Source organism: Prosopis cineraria, unplaced genomic scaffold (assembly GCF_029017545.1).
Source record: "Prosopis cineraria cultivar Desert tree isolate PC_DT_omini unplaced genomic scaffold, ASM2901754v1 PC11, whole genome shotgun sequence".
Classification (NCBI taxonomy): Eukaryota; Viridiplantae; Streptophyta; class Magnoliopsida; order Fabales; family Fabaceae; genus Prosopis; species Prosopis cineraria.
The window spans coordinates 37299973-37326057 of NW_026555342.1; the positions used below are offsets into that span (position 1 = coordinate 37299973).

At 33.7% G+C, this 26085-nt stretch overlaps 1 protein-coding gene across 4 annotated transcripts; it reads right to left on the reverse strand.

Moving 5' to 3' along the window:
• Nucleotides 1-868: 868 nt before the first annotated feature.
• LOC129285367 (uncharacterized) lies at nt 869-24935 on the reverse strand. Of its 4 annotated transcripts, none has more exons than XR_008587172.1 (4): nt 24599-24933; nt 24428-24474; nt 23598-23666; nt 869-1438 (listed from the first exon to the last, which is right to left on the reverse strand). XR_008587172.1 is itself a non-coding variant. In XM_054921023.1 (4 exons), exons 1-4 carry the CDS (start codon nt 24893-24895, stop codon nt 1391-1393), a joined length of 297 nt encoding a protein of 98 aa, XP_054776998.1. In that variant the 5' UTR covers nt 24896-24935; the 3' UTR covers nt 869-1390. The 4 variants fall into 4 exon arrangements, 2 of the variants coding, with proteins under 2 accessions (XP_054776998.1, XP_054776997.1); XM_054921023.1 differs by lacking the exon at nt 24428-24474 and having other exon boundaries at nt 24599-24698; nt 24816-24935; XR_008587173.1 differs by lacking the exon at nt 24428-24474 and having other exon boundaries at nt 24507-24933.
• Nucleotides 24936-26085: the final 1150 nt, after the last annotated feature.

Below are 26085 nucleotides of genomic sequence, written 5' to 3' on the forward strand. Positions count from 1 at the left end.
AATGAGATTGTATATTGGTCTAAGGCGAGTCTATGATTTCGAGTCAGAGTGATTTCGAGGTTCAGATGGTAGAGATTATGCTTATGTTAGAAAAGTGGTGAAAAGTAGTGAAAGTGGTAAAATGTGCTATACTGATGAGATTTAGAATGGAATATATGGTATGTGCTATGTTAAATGGTATATTATGCTTTACTTTCATATAGTTACATGTGATAGTCAATAGTAGTGAGTTATTTCATTATTGAGATTATTATCTCATCCTTATGGTTACATTTTTATAGGATAAAGCAGTGATCAGGGCAAAGAAAAAGAGACAGGACTAGTATAGTGGAGTTGTTGCCATGGAAAGTCTTTGAAATTGTGTAATGAACTAAAAACTTGTGTATATATATGTAAATAAGTTGCCATAGAAGACCTGTAAGGTCTCCCTTACTTAACCATGTTTAACTCCAAAGTCAAGGTAATTAAGGGATTAACTCTCAAAGGATTGCCAAACCTGAAAAGTTTCATAAAAGAGAAAATTTCTCAAGTCATTTGCAATGAAATCCTAAATTCAACATTTCAAATCTCAATCAATATTTATTATACTGAAATCTAAGTTTAGAAACCAATGCGAGAGTTTGGAAATCAAATAGAACCTAAAACAATAAGTTTTAAAACTCAAAATAGGATTTCGTGCAGAAAATGACATGTGCACCACAGCTTGTGACAAATGTGCTGTGACTCACCTTTCTTTATACCATGCGCCATGGCGCATTGCACGAATTTGACAACATCAGTTGCTGTCATTTGATAGCATAGGGAACGAACTTTCAATGTGTCCTAAATCTCCGTTTGATTGAGGTGGTTTTGATGTCTACAAGGGGCTTTCTCCTAACTCTAGCTAATGGCACTGGTTTCACACTCAAATTCTTTTTCTATAAAAAGTTGGACACCAAAACCTATATTACCACTTTTTCAAAAAATTTCACAACTTTTGTGTCCCAACTCAATCTCACGTGCCAAAAGCCTATACCAACTATCTGACCATACTCAATGAGCTCTAGCGGACCCATCCAACACACCACATACAATGAAAAACACATATATCATAAATTCACTACTCAACCCCGATTTTCACAAAAACATAAGGGGAGGAAAATTGTTGCACAAAATCATCATTTTCATTCTAAATCTTTCAAAATTCACATATTCTACTTGCACAAGTATTTTGACCCTACCTATGGGTTTATAACCAAAACTCACTAACTTAGGGCACAAAATACACAGATTATATATTATAATAATGCAAGTAGTACAAAAATAATTATATGTGATCCTAGTTGGCAAGTATACTACATTAATACACAAGTAACGTAAAGAGGCATGAAAGTAGAATTTCACCACAATCCTACAACTTAGGGTGCTTTTCCTCAACCCTATTCTGATGAGCTAAGCCCTGAAATATTGAGAATTGAGGGGTAAGTATAACCATTCAATAATCAAGTTTTACCTAATCTATATAGTTTCATATCAATTGTAAATAGATGCAAATAGGCAAACACACTATATAATACATATGAGGAACTTGGCTATGATTCACAAAACTAACAACCATGTGACCGGGTCCAAAACACATATAATCGTGTTATTTTGTAAAGCACAACACGAGGTCGCAATAATAACTATGCACCCCTAACACAAACTGGACCACAATACTAACAACCATATGGCCGGATTTATATGCATGATCAAATGCCAACCTTATATCCTCCTCTTACCTTTAACACGAAACTAGTGGCTATGATATGGCTACGTCCTTTACGAACTAACTCAGCCTTCCACTTGTGAGGAGCTACCGGGCTAGGGTTAACTCACTCACTAATGTAATCTAATTTTTCCCAGTACTGTACCCCTAACATAGCCTCTTCATGAACTGGTGTAGACTAGTTAAGTTTGAGTTCCTCGTAGAACTAGTGGGACAGTCCGGAATCAACTATAGGATATGGGCTATCAATATGAGCCGAAGGGGAGGTGAATAGGTGAAGCTCAACTTGAAGATCGAACAGTGAAGGAGGAGATCGAATTTGATGAATTGATGAAGTTAGGGCTTAGGTGATAAGGACACAACACAGGGCAAGATGGTGAGTGACTGAAATTTGAGTATGAGGGTTCTAACTTTTGATTAAAGAAAAATGACTAAAAAAAATAAGTATATATGGGTGGGTGTGGGCCACCTGAGGCCTTACCCGTCACCCACTAGTTTATAGATAAACGGGTAGCCACCCGGCCATACCCATTTTCCTCCTTTCATTTTATGGGTACGGATTAACCCCTTTAAGAATGGGTCAGGCGAGTATGGGCAGGTACACGGGTATATGGGTAAAATGCTCACCCCTACCACACAATGTTCAAAGCAGTACCCACATCACATGGTTGATAATATTAATAATTTATAACCTACCTCCATGGTTATGCCTGAAACGCAAGTTTATAATGTTGTCTATGTTAATTTCTAGGCCTAAACAACTGAAAAATGGTATAGATGGATATTTGGCTCCTTTGATAGAGGATTTGAAACTAATGTGGGATACCAACTTGGAGGTTTATGATGGGTATAGAAAAGAAAGTTTTAATTTAAAAGCCATGTTATTTAGCACAATTAATAATTTTCCTGTTTATGGCAATCTCTCAGGATATAGCATCAAAGGACATATTGCATGTCCTATATGTGAAAAGGACACTCATTCAATATGGTTAGATCATTGTAAGAAAAATGTTTACATGAGACACCGTAGATTTTTACCTTTGACACACCACTGGAGGAAATGGAGAAAAGCTTTCAATGGTGACTCTAAAGAAGGGAAACTGCCTAGGCCCTTGACAGGCATGAATATATTTGAAAAAGTGAAAGACCTTGACAACCATTTTGGCAAACTTTTTGTAAAAAAGGTTGCGATAAGTGGTTGGAAGAAGAAGTCAATTTTTTTTTGATCTACCATATTGGAAGTCCTCACATGTAAGGCATTTTTTGGATGTGATGCATATTGAAAAAAATATTTATGACAGTATGATTGGGACATTGCTCCAGTTTTCAGGAAAAAGTAAAGATAGTGTGAAGTTAAGGTTGAATTTGGTCTCTATAGGAATAAGAGAAGAGTTGGGTCTAATGGAGAAAGGAAATCATACTTATCTACCACCAGCAGCTTACACTTTATCCATGCATGAGAAAAAATCTTTTCTTGAGTTTCTTCATAGTGTTAAAGTGCCAGAGAGATATTTTTCAAATGTGAATAACCTTGTATCGATGAAAGATTTGAAGTTACAAGGTCTTAAATCTTATGATTACCACATACTCATTCAAAATTTCTTACCCATTGGTATTTAATCAATTTTGCCTAAGAAAGTATGATGCACCATCACAAATTTATGCTTGTTTTTCAAGATGATTTATAGTAAAGTGGTTGATCCTATAAATTTGCCAGCCCTACAAAGGCAAATTATTTTGATCTTATGTGAACTTGAAATTTATTTCCCACCTTTATTCTTTGATATCATGGTTCATCTGATAATTCACTTGGTTAAAGAAGTTCAAATGTGTGGCCCAACTTATTTATGATAGATGTACCCAATTGAGTATTACATGAAAATTTTAAAAGGTTATGTGAAAAATAGATATCAACTTGAGGGTTATATTGTTGAACGATACATAGTCAAAGAAGCAACTGAATTGTGTACAGATTATTTATCCAACGTTGATGTTATAGGAATTCCAAAGTTTTGCCATGATGGATGAAGATCAGGGAAAGAAATAATTGGAAATAAAGTTATTAGCATTTCAGCAATTGAATGTGAACACCTTCACCTATATGTTTTGCATAATATTGAAGAAGTGAAGCCATTTGTGGAAGAACACAAAGATATTCTGAAAGACATGTTTGGTGTTAAAAATGAGAATTTTGGAATAAAAGAACACAATTGATGCTTTGTAAGGTGGTTTAAAAGTCGCATCCTTGAGGAGTCATAGAAGTATCTAGGTAATGTTTCTAAAAAATTGAGATGGCTAACTAAAGGATAGAGTTTACAAGTTTTATCTTACACTAGTTAAGTCATCAATGGTTACACTTTCTATACCAAAGAACAAGATGATTAAAGTACAGTGCATCATCATGGAGTAACGCTCATTGCCAATGGTTTACATGTATCCAGTTCAAAAGATACTAATCTTGTTTATGCAGAAATGTCATACTTTAGTGTCATTGAACATATATGGCAGTTGGATTACTCTATGCTTAGGATGCCTGTCTTTAGATGTAGGTGATTTAACAGTTATAGTGAATTTTGGATTTAGTTAAGTGGATCTATTTAAAGTTGGGTATAGAGATAACCCTTTTATTTTAGTTGAACAAGCTCAACAAGTGAAAGAATTGGTCTATTGTACTTTTATCAAACAAAAAACATGAAGATGATGATCAAGCTTAAGGTCATAAAGATATGAATCTTAAAGCGTCAGCTTTTCATGGGACAATACAATCTTTTGATTATGATTTAATTGAAGAGAAGCACTTGTACATGAGAGATAATCATAAGATAAGATATGGGTCAACCTATCAAGTCTAAATCAAACAAAGAAAAAACAAAAAAGTAATTTGATTTCTCATGTTACTTGGTTTAATTTTTTTCATTTTTCTTATTATGCATGTTTTGATGTATTGATTTCAACTTGCAAGAAAATGAGTTCCCATAGCGATGATAAGCCTCACGCTAGTTCAAATGACGATGATCCTCAAGTAATAAAGGAGAAAATGTTTCGAGATGTTCATCATGGTAAAACCGTGATGGCCAAGTTAATTAGAAATAGAAGCATGGGAATAAAGCTATAAGTTGGTTGAAATATTAAGGGTCAGCCAATAAAACCAAATGGAGAAAAACTAATTAGTTATATTGGGATTGTGGGTTGAGACTATGTGCCTATTACATTTACTAATTGGAGAAAAGTGCCAAATGAGCACAAGAGTTCATATGGGAACAAGTTATAAAAATTCATTAATATTTGATCTTTTTGACTATTTTTTTCTTCACTTATTGCAATCTAAATTATTTCCTTTCTTAAAATCTTGACGAGACTCATAGAACATATGTCCTCAAAAAAGCCAGAGTTGTTCTTAGAAAATTTCATATAGATCTTTGCAAGTGGTATTTAATAGATGATAATAAAAATATCGTTGAACACCCACCGGAGCTTTATGATGGGATCATATCTCAAAAAGAATGGGATCAAATTGTTCTAGCACACACAACGAAAGAATTTAAGGTAAATAATTCTGGGTTTTGTCAATTAAATATAATTTTACTTATATAAAATTAATATGAATTCAATTTGCATTTCAATAGGTGAAAAGAAAGTGATATCATCAACTAGCTGAAAGTCAAAAATATCGCTTCGGAAGGGGAAGAAAAGGATACGCATTCATCGAACAAGATAAAGTACATGTTTTATATTCAATAATTATTACATTCAACTATTACACTTGTTTGAGTGATTTATAAATTCAATTAATTGTTTTTTAATATGTAGATAAAAAAGGACAATTTAAATTGTGAACAACTTACATGTCATGAAGTGTGGGTCAAAGGATGATTAAACTCAAAAGGTGAAATTAAAGATGAAGATATGAGGCAAGTTTAGTAAACTTATATACGTATTAGTATTTAGTTCACATTTAAAATTTTATTTTCGTGATTTCATTTTATAAATAATTTGTTATGATTCATATATAACAGCAAACTTTGTCATAAGAAAGGCCTAAAGAAGCACAACAATTTTGTCATGAAGACATCCTTAGCAGAGCATTAAATGCTCCAAAAGTCCCTGGTTATGTCGGAGGGGTTGGTTTTGATATTACCCAAACCACTTATTTCAGGGGTCAAAGATGCTTAAACAAGAGTGTCATTGCCAAATTGAAAGAGAAAACGAATGTATTTCAGCAACAGATATTGAAACAAAATATGCGCAAGCAACATTATCAAGAACAATATCATCAGTTACAAGAACAAAATAAAAAATTATTTGAGCAAATGAATGTTATGATGTAGCAAGGCTTGATGAGGGTTCCAATAGTTGAAAGCCCTAGTTTGAGAAATAGTTGCACTTCCATGTCAAACCATCCCACTCTCCCTCTGGTAATACTTTTTCTAAATAACTTTTAAGGTTATTATCATTTTTACAATATAAATCGCTAGATATCTTATTTGTTTTAGGGAGAATCAAAATGCAAATTGCACACAAAAATTCTCTTAAAAAATGTAGTTGCTGTGGGTACTGTTTATAATTTCGTTGAAGATACTTTACATACAATTCCATTACACCCTGATACATTGTGAGTTTCTATAGACATTTACATTAATGATGATGCCAAGTTACCAATACCTCTTAATGAGGATATTGTATTGGTTAAAGATGCTGAGGGCACTTTTGTTGTGTGGCCTTTATATCTCATTGAGTCATTTGATAAGATAATTATATTTCACACTTCCTTATAATATTTTAATGTAATTATAATTATATGACTTAATTTTTTTTTCACAGACTCAATCAAAATCAAAAAATAAGAACATAATTGAAGCGCATGGTAATATTTCTAAGGAATCTAAGTCCATGCATAAACAAAAAAGTATATCTCATGGAGGTTCAAAAATGAAAAAGCCTAATAATTGTTGTGAAGCTCTTCGATCTCTTTTGCCAAAGCTTACTGCTAATGGCCAAACAATTGGAATAAAATTTAAAGAAGAAATCTATTGTAAAGATAGTTGAGAATATCTTAATAGTAATACTATAGTAAAAATACTTAATCAAGAATGGGTGAGTGCTTTTACTATCAACACCTGGATAACGTAGTTGTTTCATAACATCTTTTAATATTGGTTATTTTATTTCCTGTTGTGATTGATTTTAATACATTTTTTTTGTTATTTATCAAGGTACTTGTTGTGAACACCATATTTTATCCGGGCATTTTTTTAATAATCAAAAAAATAAAAAAAAAAAAAATAAAATTTAATCCTTTTTAGGATTATATTTTCAAAAAAAATAAATAATTAATAGGGTTTAATTTTATTTTAACATAGATAATCTTTTGTTGCTTAGGATCTTATTTCTTTTAGTTCATTAAAAATAACCAAAAAATATAAAAATACAAAAATAAAATTTAATCCTTTTTAGAATTATATTTTAACAAAATAAAAAAAATCTTTTTAAATCTTTTAAAATCTCTCTCCAAATTATCCCAATCATTCAAAAATATTACGAGTCAACTTTTGAGAGTTAAATTTCTCTCCTTAAATCTTATTTTTCATTTAAAAAAAATATACATATATGTGTGTGTGTTAATCTAAAAAGAAAAAGAAAAGAAATTAGAAACAAAAAAAATGTAAGGCTTGGTGACAGCCAAAACAAAAAAATTTCACACCTTCGGCACAGAGAAAAAGTAGAATAGATAGCCACACAACCACACATGCAAGACTAGAAGATTAGAGACCAGACACGACAGAAAAAAGGGAAGCAAAACACACAACAGCATGCACACACGAAAACACAGAGAAAGACAGAAACGCAGAAGGAGATCAGACGCATGCATGCACAGCAGAGCAGAGTGAGAAAGGTGAAGCACGTAAGCTCGCTCCTCACATGCAAGCTCTTCCCTATTCTTGCTTTAAAAGGCACGTCAGAACGAGAGTGTTGAGGGGGGATCTGAAACTGAAAAAAAAATGAGGAGACAGAGGAAAGAAAAACTGAACGAGAGAGAGATCACGGAGAGGGAAAAACGAGAGAGAGAGACCAAAAGTGGGAGGAAAACTTGAGGAAGGAGAGAACAGGAAGACCGAGGAAGGGAAGAAAAAATAGAGCATGGACAACGTTCAAAACAGAGCATGAAAATGGAGAGGAATGGATGAGAAAAGGAGGGAAGAGGAAGACCGAGGAAGAGAAGGAGGAGAGAAAAATTGACGAGAAAATGCCAGAAAAACAGAGAAGAGAGAGACCAGATTTTTGCTGGGAGGAGGGAAAAAACGGAAGAAAAAACAGAGCACGAAAACGAGAGGAAGAAGAGAAAAAACTAAAGCGAGACTGAACGGAAAAAAAAAGAGACTGATAGAGGGAAGTTGGACGAAGAACAGACGCAGCAAGGAGGAGGAAAGAAAAAAAAGAGTGAGACCGAGAGAAGAGCTCGGAGACGAGAAAAAATGAGAGGAGAAACATTTTGGCCAGGGACGCAGAGAAGAAGCTTGAAAGAGAACTGAGAATTTGGAGGGAGAGCAAGAGAGAGAAATAGAGACGGAGGGTGAAGAGGAAGCTACGATACAGAGCTTCATGCTGTGGGGAAGAGGATCTCGTTAACGTCACCACCATCTCCTTTCTTGCGGTTTTCACTTGAAGCTGTGAAGGTATTATTTATAGGAGTGCTTAGACCGAGCATTAGTGGCGTTCAGCTATGGCTTCGTCCTCAAGTGAGATTCTGCTATCTATGAAGGTTTGGACTAACTTGTTATTATTTCGCTTTTACTTTAGTAATTGAATATAAAAATTAAAAGTGGCTTCGTGTTGATTTCATGGTCTAATTAACTGTGATTGATTATTTATGGTGGTTCAGATTAATGGTTTTTCAGTGCCATTTTGTTTTGAAGTTTTTAAATAATGCACTTCATGACTCTGGATCACAAATTATTATTTTCAACTTTATTGTCTCTACAATTATTAATTTGTTTTATGTCCCATTGATTGTGATGAAACAATTATTATAATTGCAGTGATAATTTTTACTACCTGTGGCCCTGGAGTTTCATTTCGTTACAGTCATAATTTCCATGGTGACTATTTGTGTTTGTCATATTGCAATGTTATGATTTCTTCTTTTACATGCCCTGCATAATTTTTTCTTGCTTGTTATTTGCTATTGGGGTCGCAGATGTCATGATCATTAATTTGTATATATTGCCCATTATTGAAATTAATTCTCTCTTTATACTAAATATTTAAGTCTCATGTGAGATTTCAAAAATCTTCGTAGAGACTTAAATTAATCACATTATCGTGTAGGATAATAAATCCTCGCAGATATCGTGATTTACAATTTATATGGTAAATAAATAAATGAATTTTTTAAATAAAATAAATTTTTTTATAATTTTAATTAATTAAATTAATGAATTTAAATTATAATTATATTTACCAATTATATTTTTTGGTCATGTGAGATTTTTGAAACTCCGTAGACCTTTAAAATAATCGTACTACAGCATGAATCTATAAAGCTTCGCAGGTATAACGATTAAGATTTCTATATTAAAAAATATGTGTTATATAATTACACATTAAAATATATTCAAAGTGAATATTATTTAATCCTTTTAATATGTGAGACTTTGAATCTCTGTAGATATTCAAGATAATCTTGTGTCGTGTAAATCAATAAGATTTCACAGATATGAGAGAAAAACTTATATATTAAAATTAACTTTTCTTTTATAATCCAAATTAATAATTTATTTAAGTCCCATGTGAGACTTCAAAAATCTTCGTAGAGATTTAAATTAATCACATCATCGTGTAGGATAATAAGTCCTCACAGATATAGTGATTTTTAATTTTATAATAAATAAATAATTTTTTGTAAATAATCATATAATACACAATTTAGAAAATTAACTAACTAAATTAATGTATTTAAATTGTAATCATATTTACCAATTATATCTTTCAGTCATGTGAGATTTTTGAATCTCCATAGACTTTCAAGATAATCGTATTATTGTATGAGTCAATAAGACTCTGAAGATATAACGACTAAGTTTTTAATATATATATATATATATATTATATGTTAAATTAATTACATTAAAAATGTATTTAAATAAATTTAATTTCTTTATCATGTGAGATTTTAAAATCTCAGCAGATATTTAGGATAATCATATTACCGTACAAGCTAATAAGGCTTTATAGGAATGATGATTAAAATTTTTTGAAAACATATATATACATACTTAAACCAATTATTACTAACACTTAAAAATATAAATAAATTAAATTACTAAATTCTTTTATCGTGTGAGATTTTAGAATCTCCGTAGATATTTAGAACAACTGCATTACCGTATGAACCAATAAGGCTTTTGCAGATATAGAAGTTAAAATTCCCAATCATAAAACATAAAAGAAAAATAATTTTTAACCCTTTTCTTTTCTTTATTTCAAAAATTCAAAAATTCAGAAGATAATTGAAATTAAATTACTTTTTACAATTTAAAACACACATATCAAAATTTCAAAAATTATTTTATTTACAAAATGGTGAATTATTTCTAATTAATTTCTCTTCAAAAAAAATATTTTTACTAATAATTTTCAAGCCTGAACTATGTGGACTTTGATCCCCATCACAGGATACGTAGACCTCAGAGTCAGATTCTGAGTCAAGTCCTCCCTCGTAAATAAATAAATATTTCTCACTCAATTCTTATCATTTTTGAAACACATAAATATAAAAGGGATAATTAAAATAATTATAAAACTATATTAAAAGAACACAACAAACTTTAGGTAACCATTCTGACGAACGGGTGTTATGGGGTGCCTAACACCTTCCCCACACTCAATCGACTCCCGAACCTAGTTTCTATTTTCGCATATCATCCTTATCCTCTTTTTAAACGGTTTCTCAAGATTTCTCTCAAAATCTTGGTGGCGACTCCTCATTCCATCTGGTTCCCGTAGCGAAGGTTAGAACCTCAGCTCGTGTGTCGTCCACGTCGCATTTTTCGGGAGTAACACTTGTATATATCTTTTTTGAAAGACACGGAGACAGAGAATAGATTTTCATTTATTAGTCCTTATGACATTAGTCATGGGTCGACATTGAGTGGATCTGAACAAGTAAATCTTGTAAAAGAAATATTCATAGAAAAGGTAGAAGTTGGAAAAAGTATGTTATTCTTAATACCTTACAATACAGGGTAAGTATTTTATAAATTCTTTTTTTTAAATTTCTTGACGTGTTAGGTACCTCAATTTTATATTGAGACATAATTAAAGTTTGAAATTTTTAAGAAATATTGAATTTTGATTCTATCAATCCTGTGGTGGTTCCCTTGTCTTTTGTAACATCCGAAAACTTTAAATATGAAAAAATTGACCAATTAAGGGATAAATTAGTTAAAAAGATGATTAATTAATTTAATTATGTTTTTGAATTGCTAATTGGCTTTTTGAGTCATATTTGGCTCTAAATTGAGTTAGGATGAAAGTCGGATCAAGTTGGGTGACATCAAGGGGAGAAAAATTAACATTTTCTTACTACGTCGTGAGCTGCAGCTTGTGTGGCGTGTGCTATGGCGCACAACACAGTAAACAACTTAAAATTTCAAAAATCATCAAAAAAAATTAATTTTAATGGTGGGAAACCTAGAACATGAAGGGGAGCTTTGGGCGCTGCTAAGGCATCATTTTGGGAGAATTTTGAAGATAAGTGGTAATATGAAGTTAAGTTGTTGTTTAGTGAAAATTTGATAAAGCCCTAGCTTGATTATAGGGTTTTGAGGTGTGACAAGTTGAGATATCAAATGTTATGTTGTGATAGAATTAGAAGGCGCTTGAAGGGATTGTGTGAGAAAATTATAATCTTGACAAGCCTATTTGTTGAGCATATGAGTGAGAAGTGAGAGAATTGGGATGTTATTGACAGCTAATAGTACTTGTATTAATTGAAAATTGACATATAGTACTTGTTATTGTAGATTGTGGTATGGGAAGATTTGCATTGACACAAAAAAAGATTTAGTACCACGAGTAATCCTTTTTAGTGACAAAAGAGTTGAGTTAACTAAATAATTTGCATTATTTATTACCTTATATAAGTTATTCTCAAGTTGTTTTTCTATGATTTGTCATGTATATATATATGAATTTTGGTAAAAGTTAACTATTTTAGAAAATGAGTGGAGTATTGGTTTGTGAAACTCCTATTTTTGAAGTGGTAAGATTTGTTATATTTGTTTAGAAAGTTTATGCATGGTCAAGAGGAGATATGTAGGGAAATATGGCATATTAGAAGGTAGGAGGTTACCCTAATAGAGTTAGTGAAGATTAAGTCCATATGATACTGCTGGCACCCTGAGACGCTAGGTGCAACTCATATTTCTCCTTAGGGCCTGAAAATGGGTGTGGTGTTGAAGACTTACTCTCCTTAGTACCCAAAAGGGTGCGGAGTTGGAGAATATGTTCCTTAGCATTCGTAGGATGCGGTGTTGGAGTAACGACATCCCAATTATTTGTAATAGGGGGAACTAGTAGTCCAGAAGTGGTTTAAGACACCTTGGCCGGGGAGTCCTACCATAGATGGTGAGCTTGGGGACCATACATGTGGTTTGGTTTTATGAAATAGCCTACTGGTTCGGTCGGGAGTATTCGAGGACTGGATGGTTAGTGATCATGCATGTAACTTGTGATGATTTTATATGGTATGTTTATTATGCTTATTTTAAGGCTTTTTTATCACTTGGCATGTTAATCGATAATGTAGATTATCTTAGTTACTGAGATTTTTATCTCACCTTGTGGTTGTCATTTTACATGCTCTACTACTGAGACTGAACAAGGGAAGGAATTGGGTAAGAGCTAGCATATTTGCTACTTTATCATTATAAAGCCTGATTTTATTATGAGTTGTGCACATAAACTTATATGAATGATATTATATGTTGCCAATTAGGAATTCATAGCATTTTGATTGGTTGCACTTGTTTCATACTATGTTATTTTGTATTTTAGCCTAATATTGTATATGATGTGAATATGTGGCAATTTTTGTGGTGATGGGTTAAAATACTAATATAAGAGCAAGGAATGTTTTATATATGTGATGACAATGTATACGTGGTGTATTATGTGGTAATAGAGGCCAAATAGTGTATGTGGTGTTGATTTTGTATTTTGGTCATATTGGGTGAAATTGGCATTAAGTGGCCAAATTTTGTGTTTGGTATATTTTGGTGTGTTTGAATGCTCAATCAGGTGTACTTTGATCCATTGGACTTGGTTCAAGCCTTAAAATGAGTTAATGGTATAAGTTTTGAGTTTTGGGTACTTGGATGCTTGAAAATCGCTTTAAAAACTGACTTTTGCATCTGAGCATCTAAAATTCTCATACGGTGTTGGATTGTAATGAAAATTGTACCATTAGTTAGCTTATTGAATAAGTTTCACATGGATACTTGAATCACTCCAATCAAACATTGGATGCGAAAATGGCATACGTTCAAAGTTCGTCCCTAAAAGCTATCATGACAACATTTTACTGTCATGGACACATGCATCGCGACGCATTGCGCGCAAGCCATGGCACACAGTACAGTAGCTAAACTTGCCTTTCTGTGCGACATGCTGTGGTGCATGGACCACGAGCCGCCGCACATGGACCAAAATACACAAAAATGACATTTTTGGCCCTGTTTTGAAGCGTTTTGCTTCCCAAAAATTTTCTATGCTTCCAATACCTTTATAAATCATTAAGTTTGAGCTCAAAATACAAATTTGAAGGGTTTTTATGGGATCCCAAATATTTCACAATTATTTTTAAAAGATTATTAGTTTTAACCCTTATATATATATATATATATATATAATATGAGCTTAGGAGCAATCCTTGCTCCTAATTACGATTGTTTATTGTGATTGTGTGGTGAATTTTGGTAATGTCAAGGTACACATTACATTTTGGTATCAGTTTCTTGAGTTTTGAGATCTTCTTGTGGTGATGTGTCCATTGCATTCATTTTCATTAGTTGGCAAGATGTACACCACTCTTTCCCTTTGTCTCATTTCCTTTATTTTCCCACTAATTCCCCTTCTCTACTTGGTTTCTTCCTTAAGAGGGGAGAAAAATGATTAGAAGAAGCACCCGAAATGATGGCAATCCACTTGAAAATTTACCAGAGAATAATAGGCCTATACTAGAGGTATAGCCAGAGATATAAGTAGAGCAGCAACAAAGGTCCTAGGGTAAAGATGCGAGACATGATGAGGAATATTTAGAGAACTGTTCAAGACCACGACGCTCTGCTCTGTAATAGAGGTCATGAGGAGGAACAAAGGAGACAAGAGGAAGCTCATGAGAGCAGATTGGACCATCTTATGGTTTCGATAGTAGACCTGGATCCTCTGGGACTAGAATGGATGGAGATGCTCAGGGGATGGCTATTAATCGAGCATGGAGGACTTTCTCCCAGTTTAACCCTGCAACTTTTAATGGATCTATGAAGGAAGGAGAAGCAGAGAAATGGATAGAGAGAGTTGAAACCATCTTTGAGGTGATATCGTGCTCTACGGGACAGAAGGTGATCATAGCTACAATGTATCTGATTGAGAATGCTAAACACTGGTGGAATTTTGCAAGACCAATGGATAGACGTCAGCTAACTTGGGAACAATTCAAGGAAATGTTCTTTGATCATCATTTTCCTCCAACATTCAAAGATGAGAAGGAGGTCGAGTTTCATGCATTTCAAAAAGGAGATCTTGATGAGGAAGCATTTATTCAGAAGTTTAATCAGCTATCAAAATTTTCTACTTATCTGAATGAGACAGATGATAGCGAGTGGAAGGCGAAGAGGCTTCTAGAAAAGATAAGGCTTGACTATAGACAGCAGATTGCTCTGCTAAGAGTAACCACGTATGGTGACATGTGTAATCGGCTCTAAATTGTAGCAAGAAGGAGTCGGGAAGTAGAAGCAGAAAGGAGATGGGATAATCATGGGAGGTTCTCATCCTCCCTAAGCCCTTCTGGAGGAGTCTCCAAGAAGACTGGTTACGGCCCAAATAGTTCTATAGCATCGGGCAAGAAGAGTTTTATTAGAGGATCACAAACTCGAGGAATATTTTAGTAGGGTAAATTTAAAAGTTATAGTACTCCACAACTATCCTGACAGGCTTCTAATATCCCTGCCCCGACCTTGAGTATAGCTCAATCACCACCATGTGCTAAGTGTGGGCGGTCACATCCTAGCAAGTGCTGGGCATGTTTTAAATGTGAGAAACCCAACCATTTGGCAAAACAATGCCCCGAGGAAAGAGTGAAGATGGCAGAGCAGAGATCTACCATTCCAAGATGAGTCTACACACTATCTCAGGAGGAGGCAAGAGCGTCACCGAATTTGATGAAAGGTATTATTTCCATCTGCAAGCAGAAAATTGAAGCATTGTTTGATTTTGGTGCTACACATTCGTTTATTTGACATGAATGGTAGAGGTTGAGACTTCCTTTGCATGAATTCTTATGTGATTAAAGTGTCTACTCCATCTGAGTCATCCGATATGACTAGTAAAGCATGTTTGAATGTGGAAGTGAGATTTGAAAATCATTCGACCACTCTCGATTTGATTCGGATTCCTATGAAGGGTTTGGATGTGATTATCGATATGGATTGGTCGATGGCAATCCTGCCCAAACCACAAATTGAGGTACAGCTATCTTGATCAAGTCTGCAAAGGCAGCGAAAGACACAGAGTGCTCAGAAAACACAATGTTACACCTACGAATCTGCCTAATCCGAAACCAGTCAGGCAAGTGTAGAGGAAGAAAGATTTATTAGGTTCTAAGCGAGCAAGGGCTAACGCACACGAAGAAGCAGATGAAGCAAAAGGAATATCAGATGAAGCGAGCAAAGGGAATAAGATAATCTCTTTTGGGCTAAGCTTTAATTGGGGAGGCCCTAGCACGTTAGATAAAAACTTTATGAGAAATAATGTGGATCAGCCTAATTACATTGCAAGCAAGTCCATTAAGCGCAGCCATCATGTGGTAAAAGGAAACAAACGTGATTTAGGCCCTATTCAAAAGCCCAAGAATGTTAATTTTAACTTGAGGTCTAAGAACATAAACGAAGCCACAAATTTGTATACACCTGATACAAACATTTATAATCAATGTAATACTACAAACTCAATTATAAACAATTCTACAAACCCCAACCTTAATCACTCTTCTATCCACAATCAGAATAAACCTCCAGACCCAAACATATCACCTGAATTTGTCCAAGAGACATAATTCAATGCTGAAAATGGCATCGAAATTAATAATCAAATTGTTCTCCATAGAAGCTATGAAAACACAAAGGAGGTTGATTTTATTGAGAAATGTGATGATGATAATCTGCTCTCTGAAGATTATGATCATATTCCTATAAATAAAGATATGGAAGATGATGAGTTCAGTGATGACTCCATTTTTGAATCCAATGTTTCATTGGTCCTAGGTTCTTTCTTAACTTATTCTTTTTTATTTAATTATGAAAATTATTTGTTGGAATTGCAGGGGTACTTGTGCCAAAAGTTTTCCTTCATGAATAAAGGAAATAATGAATAAATATAATACTTAAATTCTTGTTCTTGTTGAAACTAGAGCTAGTGGTACTAGAGCTGATAACATTGTTAGGAAGCTTGGTTTCTAAGACTGGATTTGCATTGAAGCCACTAGTTATGTTGGTGGTATTTAGTTGCTTTGGAATAATGATGTGGTGATTGTCAATTATATATATTCCAATGCTCAACTTATCTTCTCTCTTGTGTCTATGGCGATCCTAATCCTTGCTATCATGATCAATTATGGAATTCTTTAATTGATCTTGCTAATACTATTTTTGATCCCTGGCTTGTCATGGGTGATTTCAACTCTTACCTCTCTTGCAATGATAAGTGTGGTGGAAGCGAATACAATTGGCGGTCTATGAAATTATTTAAACAATGTATCAATTCATCCAATCCCCTTGAACTTAATTATAAAGGTGATAAATTCACTTGGGAGAAAGGAAACATTAAAGAAAGACTCGATTAGTGCTTCTATAATATAGAATGGAGACTAAAATTTAATCAAGCTAATTCTTTTCATCTCCTTAAATATGGCTCTGAACATCGCCCGATTAGAATCCAACTTGAGGATACAGCTAATTACAGGGCTCAAGAAATGCCTTCTAAATGTCACACTACTTGGATGATCGAAGATTCCTTTCAATCTATAGTCAAAGATTCTTGGGTTCAAAAAGACTGGATTGAAGGTGCCTCTAAATTTGCCACCTCTGCCACTTTATGGAATAAAAATAATATAGGCAACATCTCTACAAATAAGAAAAGGATTCTAAGAAGACTGGTATAACATCCGGGAAATTTTAACCCTGATTTATTAACCTAATGAGGGTAGTTAGTGAGTTAATGAGGTATGTGGCCAGAGGAGCTTAACTTGCTAAAAATTGTTATGTTTTCAGCCCTAAAAGTGGGTCCGGATCGATGGCGGACCACCTAGGTAAGGAAAGAGGATGAAAAAAAGTGAAGAGTTGTGTTTTGTGCCCCACGCCGCAGCGCACCGAGGCAATTCAAACGTAACAAGCTCCTCTGTGCCATGCACCACGGCGAAAGGCAGCATGCGCCGCAGCGCATGGCCAAAAATCAGATATATCTGATTCATTTCTGCGTAAAAAGAACAGAAGAAGAAGAGGAAGAAAACGAAGAGCTCATTTTGACTCTATTAGGGCACGACATTGGGTTCTATTGAGGCTCCCAAACACTCAAGATAAGATTGTGGTGCTTTCATCTTCCTTTCTCTCCCTCATTTATGATTGTTTATGGTAGGGTTTGAGTTGGGAGATGAATTTTCGGTCCATAAGAGTATGGGTCCGATTCCATTAGTTAAAATGAGATTAATGAGAGTGATTTAATGTATTAGAACACCACATTAATGATTTTGTAAGTGGTTGATCCATGAGAGCATTAAATGTCTAAAAATTAGTATTTATAGGTAGTTGGGAAAGATTAATGTGCATTAATGATGGTTTGAGGTGTTATTAATGATAATGTGCATTAATGAAATCTAATAAGCCCATTGGGTAAGAATGGGTATTGATTATGAGTTGATAAAAATAGTATATGAGGAGTTCATATTGATAAAGCTTAAAGAGCTAAATGATGATGATATCCTTGTGATATAGTTGTAGAGAAGTTCATTTTGGCACCATTCAAGCTTGTTGAAGCTTTGGGAAGTTGATATAGTAAGGGGTAAACCTTTAACAAGTTAAAGGTTAGATGTAATCAGGGAAAACTTAATTTTTATAATTGAATGTTAAATGTGATTTATGAGTTTTAATTGATGATGCATATAGGCAAAGTGTTGATTGTCAAATGATTTTAGGAAAGAAAACCTTAATTCTACCACCCTTGATATTTTATGAAATTAATTATGATTTATTACTATGAGTGGAGAATTGTGATGAATGATGTGTTAAAATGCGGAGTATATGTGTTATGTGAGTTCATGTGTTGAGTAATGCATGTTGAAATGCATATTATGTGTGAAATGTGCACAACATGATCATTGGCGGGAGTTTGCCTAGTGAGAGGAGTAGATTGGTTACAAATTCACTGGTATTGGCAGTGATCGTTAGAATCGGGAACTAGCCTTGGCACCGATTGTTAGAATTGGGAGGTAGCCCTTGTCCCATGGTTAATTCGAAACCGTCCCACTTATTCTACGAGGGACTTGAACCTAACTAGTCTCTATCGGTTCATGAGGAGGCTAAATTAGAGGTACGACACTCCATGGTTGTTAGTATTGGGGAAAACCAAATCACATAAGTGAGTGAGTTAACCATAACCCAGTAGCTCCTTACAAGTGGAAGGCTAAGTTAGTCCGTGAAGGACATAGCCACATGATAGTCACCGGTTTCGTGTCGGAGGTAACAGGAGGGTATAAGTTTGGCACATGATCATGCACATAAGTTCAGCTGTATGGTTGTTAGTTTTGTGGTCTGGCACGTGTTAAGGGCACATGGTTATTACTTTTGTGACCCTATGTTATGTTTTTGTGAAATAACATGATATGGTGTTTTGTGGTAAGCCCGGTCACATGGTTGTTAGTTTTATGAATCGTGGCCTAACGTTATGTCAAATATGTTTTTCATTGCCTAATTGCATCTATTTACAATTAATATGTAATTGTAAGGGTTAAGTGAAACTTGGTTACTGAGTGGTTGTACTCACCCCTCAATTCTCAATATTTTCAGGGACTAGCTCATCGGATCCAAGTCAAGGAAAACATACTGAGGCTTAGGATTGGTGGAGTAAATCCTCTATATCCCTCGCTTTTGCTATTTACATGTGTATTTATTAATATAATTGCCAACTAGAATTAATTGTCATGTTTGGTGCACTACTTACATGATTCTATATTTAACTAGTATATTTTGTGCCCTGGGTTAGTGAGTTATTGTTGTGAACACGTGGATAGGGCCAAAATACTTGTGCAAGTAGGAACATATGTATTTTTGAGAAATATAAATGAAAGGGTTGTTTTAATGCAACTTTTCCTCCCCTTCTATGTTTTGTGTAAGTTAAGGTTGAGTGGTGACTTTGTGATATAAGTGTCTTTGATTGTGTATGGTGTGTTGCACAAGTCTGCATAAGTCCATCAAGTGTAGTTGGAGGATTAGTGTAGGCTATTAGCATGTGTGTTTGAGTTGGGACACCCTGTTTGGGAGATTTTGTGAAAGAGTGGTCAAAATGAGTTTTGGTGTCCAACTTATTTGTGAAAAGGAATTTAAATATGAAAACTATGCCATTAGCTAGAGCTAGGAGAAAGCTCCGTATAGACACCGAAACCACCTCAATCGAATGTCAGACAGAGATTTGGAATGCGTCGGAAGTTTGCCTCTCGGGTTGTCAAATGACAGCACTGATCTGTCAAATTTCATGCAATACACCACGGCATATGGCACAGAGAAGACACGCCACGATACACGAACCGTAAGCCGCGACGCACATGTGATTTTCTACACAGAAATGATTTTTGAGTTCTAAAACTCATTATTTGGGTCCCAATTGATTTTCAAGCTTTCACTTTGTTTTTAAAATTCTAATTTGGAATCCCTAAATTATGTTTGAGACTTGAACTGTTGAGATTGGGATTCTTGTGAAATGATTTTTGTGAAATCATCTTTAACACTTCAGATAACAATGTTTTGGAGTAAATTGTGGTTTAACCTCAGAGAGGTTACAACTGGAAGGAACTGATCACAATCAAAATTTTAAAGACAGTTGCTTTCTTAGAAAACTTGAAAAATCTCTCTGGGAAGATTATAATAAAACTCTTCTCCGAGAAGAACTCCTCGAGTACCAAAAGTCAAGATGCAAATGGCTAAAATGGGGAGATAGAAATTCTAAACTCTTCCATACTATTGCTATCACTAGGAGGAAAAGGAATCAGGTATTATCTCTTCAGGATGAAGATGGGAACTGGATCCAAGATCACTCCATCCTCCAAATCAAGCTGCTTCTTATTTTGAGAACCTGTTTAAGGAGGATGCTTAGGACAAACCTAAATTAATGACTGCCAGGAACTTTTCACCTCTAAACTCCCATCAACTGCATCTTATCCATAGAGATATTATTGAGGAAGAAATAAAAAAATACTCCTTTTGATATTGGAGCTTTTAAAGTTCCCGATCTTGATGGTATTCATGCTAGCTTCATTCAATGCTACTAGAACGATCTCAAAGATAGCATTATACATTTGGTTATGAAGATCTTTAATGATCCAACTAGCTTTAGTGAGATTAATGACACATTCATAACCCTCATCCCTAAGAATGATAAGCCAAATTCTATGAAGGATTTTCGTCTGATATCTTTATGCAATGTCAGCTACAAGATAATTACTAAACTTTTCTCCAATAGGTTGAGACAATGTATGAGTCATTTAATTAGGGACACTCAATGTAGCTTTCTTCAAGAAAGACAGAGCAGTAACAATATCATCATCGCACAAGAAATCATTCACTCTATAAGGAAAAAAGTTAGGAGAAAGGGATTCTTAGCTCTCAAAATTGATCTCGAAAAAGCTTTTGACAGACTCTCTTGAGATTTTATTGATGATACCTTCATACTATCAGGCTAAATGAGAAATTTAGAAAACTCATTATAACAACCATCACTACCACTCGTATAAGAGTTCTTTGGAATGGTGAACCATATAATGAATTCACTCCGACATGAGAAATTAGACAGGGAGATCCTCTTTCACGTTATCTCTTTTTTCTTTATATCAAAAGAATGAGTCATAGCATACTTAGTAATATTGACAAAAGGGATTGGAAGCCAATTAGCTTAACTACTAATGGTCAACCTATCTCTCACCTATTTTTTGCTGATGACTTATTTCTTTTTATAGAGGCATCCCTTAATCAAGCAAGGATCATCTAAAAATGCCTTGATAACTTTAGTAAAGCTTCAGGATAGAAAGTCAACAATTCCAAATCCAAGCTTTTTTGCTCTAAGCATGTTAATATCAATAAAGTCATCCAGATCAATGAAGAATTAGGAATCCTAATGACCAGAAACCTTGAGAAATATTTAGGGATTCCTATTACACATGAAAGAATTTCTAAACGAACTTTCACTCCCCTTCTTGAAAGAATCAATTCTCAGCTATCTAATTGGAAAAGTTGCTATCTCAATATTGCTGGGAAAGCTGTTCTCATAAAATCAATTCTATCCTCTATTCTTAGCTATACTATGCAGACTATGCTCTTACCTGATAATATCTTATCTGATATGGAAACTCACTCTCGTAACTTCCATTAGGATTCTACTAATGGCTCCAAGAAGCCACAACTAAGCATGGTGGCCTTGACTTCAAAAAATTGAAAAGTCAAAACATGACATATATTATGAAGCTTTGCTGGGGTATCATTATGAAGCCTTATTGTCTCCAGGCTTGAGTTCTATGTGATAAGTATAAATGTCAAAACCCTACCATTCCTATGGTTTGCAAAACCAACTCTTGCTCCTACACTTGGTCTAGTATATGTAGAGTTTGGGACCAATTCACAACCTAAGTGGGCTGGAAGGTAGGTAAAGGGGATCGAATATCTTTTTGATTTGACAAATGGTGCCCTCTTCTAAAACCACTTGTAAAGTATGCCTTGCCTAATATATCAACTTATTAAAAACCACCCCTTAGAATATATACAATATTTGAAGATCGAGCAACCAATGAAGACATTCTGTATACAAACCACGGTCTTAATTGATAAAGCATTCCATTAGTTATTCTAGTGCTTGTTTGTCACATCCCTAAAAGTAGATGTGACCGACATAAGATATATGCACAAACACACATCTCTTAAGCCTTGATCAAGAAAATTCTAATTTAATATCTTAATTCATTTGAAATTGGATTGGAAATCATAGTAACATTTTTCATACAAATAAAAGATTATTAAACTGGATGCAGGGATTTTCGTAGAACTTTCTCTATAAATAGGACCCCTATGAATCTCTACAACCACTATTTACAAACAAATTAATGGTACGGAGCTTTACTCCTCGACAACAGACATTCAATATAAATTTACAAATCAAAATTACATCTATAGTTAATTTGGAGCACCTTAATTATAGTTTCAAAATAAAACACATAATTAAATATATACACATCAAAAGAAAAGACGTTCTTAAAATAAATATCTACCCAGTATAGAAGCTAGCCTTTCAATGATAGACAAGAGATTCAGCGTCAACTAATGAATATGAGATCAAAATAATTTACCAATGAATAGTATCCCTAAAGATAGAATTTAAAAGAGTAAATAATAATAATAATAATAATAAACAAATACTAGGTAAAATAATTGAAAGGATAATTATTCAATATAATAAATTTAATAAATTTGTAAATCTTATTCATAACCATAAAATGAGAGTGAATTGAAATTACTTTATTCTATCATACAGGAAGAAAACAAACTATCAATATGTAAAATCAAATTAGTACACTAACTGAAACTATTGAAATTTCATTTATACAAGTCAATTGAAAACTTAAAATTTTGAGGACTTAACAGAACAAGAAATAAAAATAGACACACAATCCACGAGGGTAAAATAACCAAACGCAACTTATGCCACGAAAACAAATATGGACACATAGTCCACAAGGGTAATACTAACCAAACGTGGCTCAAAGCCACAAAAACAAATGCAAGTACAAGACTTACCAATATCAAATGTGAGAACATAACTCATGAAATTCAAATTAGCTAGTCATTAACTAAGGTGCGCCAAGGGCTAACAGAATTGTCGTTAGCAACCAGTGTTCTGTATAAAATCCTCTTAGAAATCACATTTCAAACATGCGAGAAAAATAATCATTACTATAATAAAATTTTCATTCACAATGCCAAACTCGCATGAATTGTTTCAAATCTCAAAGTTTGGCAGAATAATACTTCATAGCTAATGTACAAGCCTGCAATAGTTAAGTAACTAAGAATTTCTAGAGGAAAATAAACAAAGATGCCTTCTTCAATCTTGAAAGTATATTTCTTAAGGAAAATACATACACACACTATAATTTAATTAACATTCATCATCATTCTATAATTTCCAAAACCAAAATAATTTAATTACTAAAGTACTTAATAATCATCATAGTTGTTAAAAATGATTTATATAAAAATGTAATATTTTCAAAAATGAAATACTCTTATTTGATAAAATAATGGAGGTGCTATTCACTTACCTGAAGTGCTTTCAAAGTACATTGTTCTCTTCTTACCACGTTAATTGATTTTCTCTTCTTCCCATCTCCCTATATATGGAATATGTTAGGGCCTCAATAAACTTCTAACTATGTTCAAAAACTCTCTTCTAACATCAACACATACATACACACACACACATATATATATATGATGATTATAAATTTAAAACTGTGGAATCAAGATTTACGTGAAAGTTTCATTATGGACATAACTAATTTCCCAATTCACTCAAGAGGCTTTGTAATAATCAAACCTTTTGTCACATAATTTATCAACAATCATCCAATCTCAAGAATTCATAGTTACAAGCTAATTTTACAATCAAATTTCCTTTACAACCTTCAAGTTAGTTCATAGATCAATAAAACCCACACTAACATACTTCTCCGAAGAACCAATGAAATTTCCAAAAATGCAAGATTAAACAAACTTCTCCTAACTAGCATTTTATCGAACACTTTATGGGCATGAATCCTTTAACCAATACCATACTTCCTTTTCTTCAACTGTCATTTTCCAAATCTTTTAATAACAATAATTGAAATAATCCAACTCTCCAATTTAAATCTTTTAGCATATATAAATTTTTATGCTCAAAAAATAAAATTTCCAACTTTACATTCCACGCAATTAGTAAAAAAAAATGAAGGAAAAATTCACAATCTCAAGCCATAATCATAATTCTCTCAACTAAAAGCTGCACTCCTTCAAGCTCAACCACAAACAGTAACACAGGGAAGGAAATTTCACAACTTCACCCATTCCAACACTCACACGCACAACATCAACAGTGAAAAAAAAAACATACCAGCAGCAACATGAGCAGAGGAGAAGAAAGGGAAGGGGTCTACGATACTGCATAAGGAAAAAGAAATTCACTAACGGACCTCCGACAAGCAACCCATCCTCTTTTATACTTCATTATCCACAGTAGACTTAAATCACAATAGCAGAAATAGAGAAAGGGGGTAGGGCTCACGAGTTGTACAAGGGAGGAGAAACCAGATTCAGGCACATCGTGGCACTGTCGAAGGAAAGGTTCTGCTATGGCCATTAATAGCAGATGGACAAGGGAGAAACTGAAGGGAGGGGAAGGTTCGATGGCATCACACGGCAGCACAACAACAAAGAGAGAAGGTTTCAGCCACAGGAAATAAAGAACGACAAAGCTCAAGCTCATCGGTGCACACACGCACCAGCGATGTTGAAGACGACGAAGGATGAAGAAGATGAAGATGGCCGAGGAGCTCTCTGATTTAGCTCTCTCTCTCTCCATCTCTCTCTCTCGATGCTTCTTGAACAAAATTGACTGAAGAATGATGAAGAGAAACATGCTTTGCTCTGTTTTCTCTCTCTCTCTCTCTTTAACATAAGGGTATTTTAATAATTTTACTTTAAACTAAAGTTAAAAATAAATTTCCACTTTTGGCCTCATCAAGATTCCAATTTAGCACCTGTGAGTCATGTAGTTTGTATAAAATTCACTAGACCACAATTCCATTTTGACATATTTACTCTAAAATAATAAAAATACATTTTAAACACCTTATCATAATTAAATTAATTTTTTTCTTGGGTCCTTACATTGTTGAATATTGATTTTAATGATAATAAAATAAGCAAAGTTTTTATTTTTCAGGTTTAATAAATATATATTAATGTCTTGTAAGGGAATTCATGTTCATTGCTTTAAAATTCCAACTCTCAACCTTATTCCCATATAGACACTCTTATTTCCAAATAGCCAAAAAATACTTAAACACCTCTCTAATTCTTTCTTAAATTGTTTCCCTCTTACAATTAAGTATTTGACTTGATTTTAACTCCTTAAATATCTCTTGTATTGCTTGAAAGGTATCTCAAATGAATTTAGAATCAAAAATGCAAATTCTAAGAGCCTTTTGTCATCTTTTGTAAATTCGTACTTATTCCATAATAGCTTATTCATGTGTATATTTCTTATTTCCAAATATCCTCTCGTTAGCCTATTCAAAAATAGCCTATTTCAAAATAACTACCTTTATTAAGGAATATTGGTTCCTTCCTTCAAGCTATTATTGATGTGTAACTTCCTAGCTATTTATTTAGGAATAGCATACTTGAAAATAGCTTCACTTATTTTCTAATAAAGAATTTTGGATAAATGTGTGCGTAACACTCTTTCAATATAAAAGCAATATTCCAAAAGAATCATCCATTGCTTCTCTTTGTCTTGTTCTTCACTGTTTCAAAACAAGCAACATTATTTTTGAAATAAACATAGTATTACATGCTTTATTTTTCATGAGAATAATGGGGGCAATTCAAAACTCTTTCTACTTCTTTTCTTTTCACTTTTTGAGAGTTATATTAGTTATTTAATCTTTCTAGAGTCATTCTAAACACAATTTTGAATTGGATTAAATACTTATTGATCTTATTCTGAAAATCCTTATTCCAAAAGAGTCTCTCACTTATCTTGTTGGA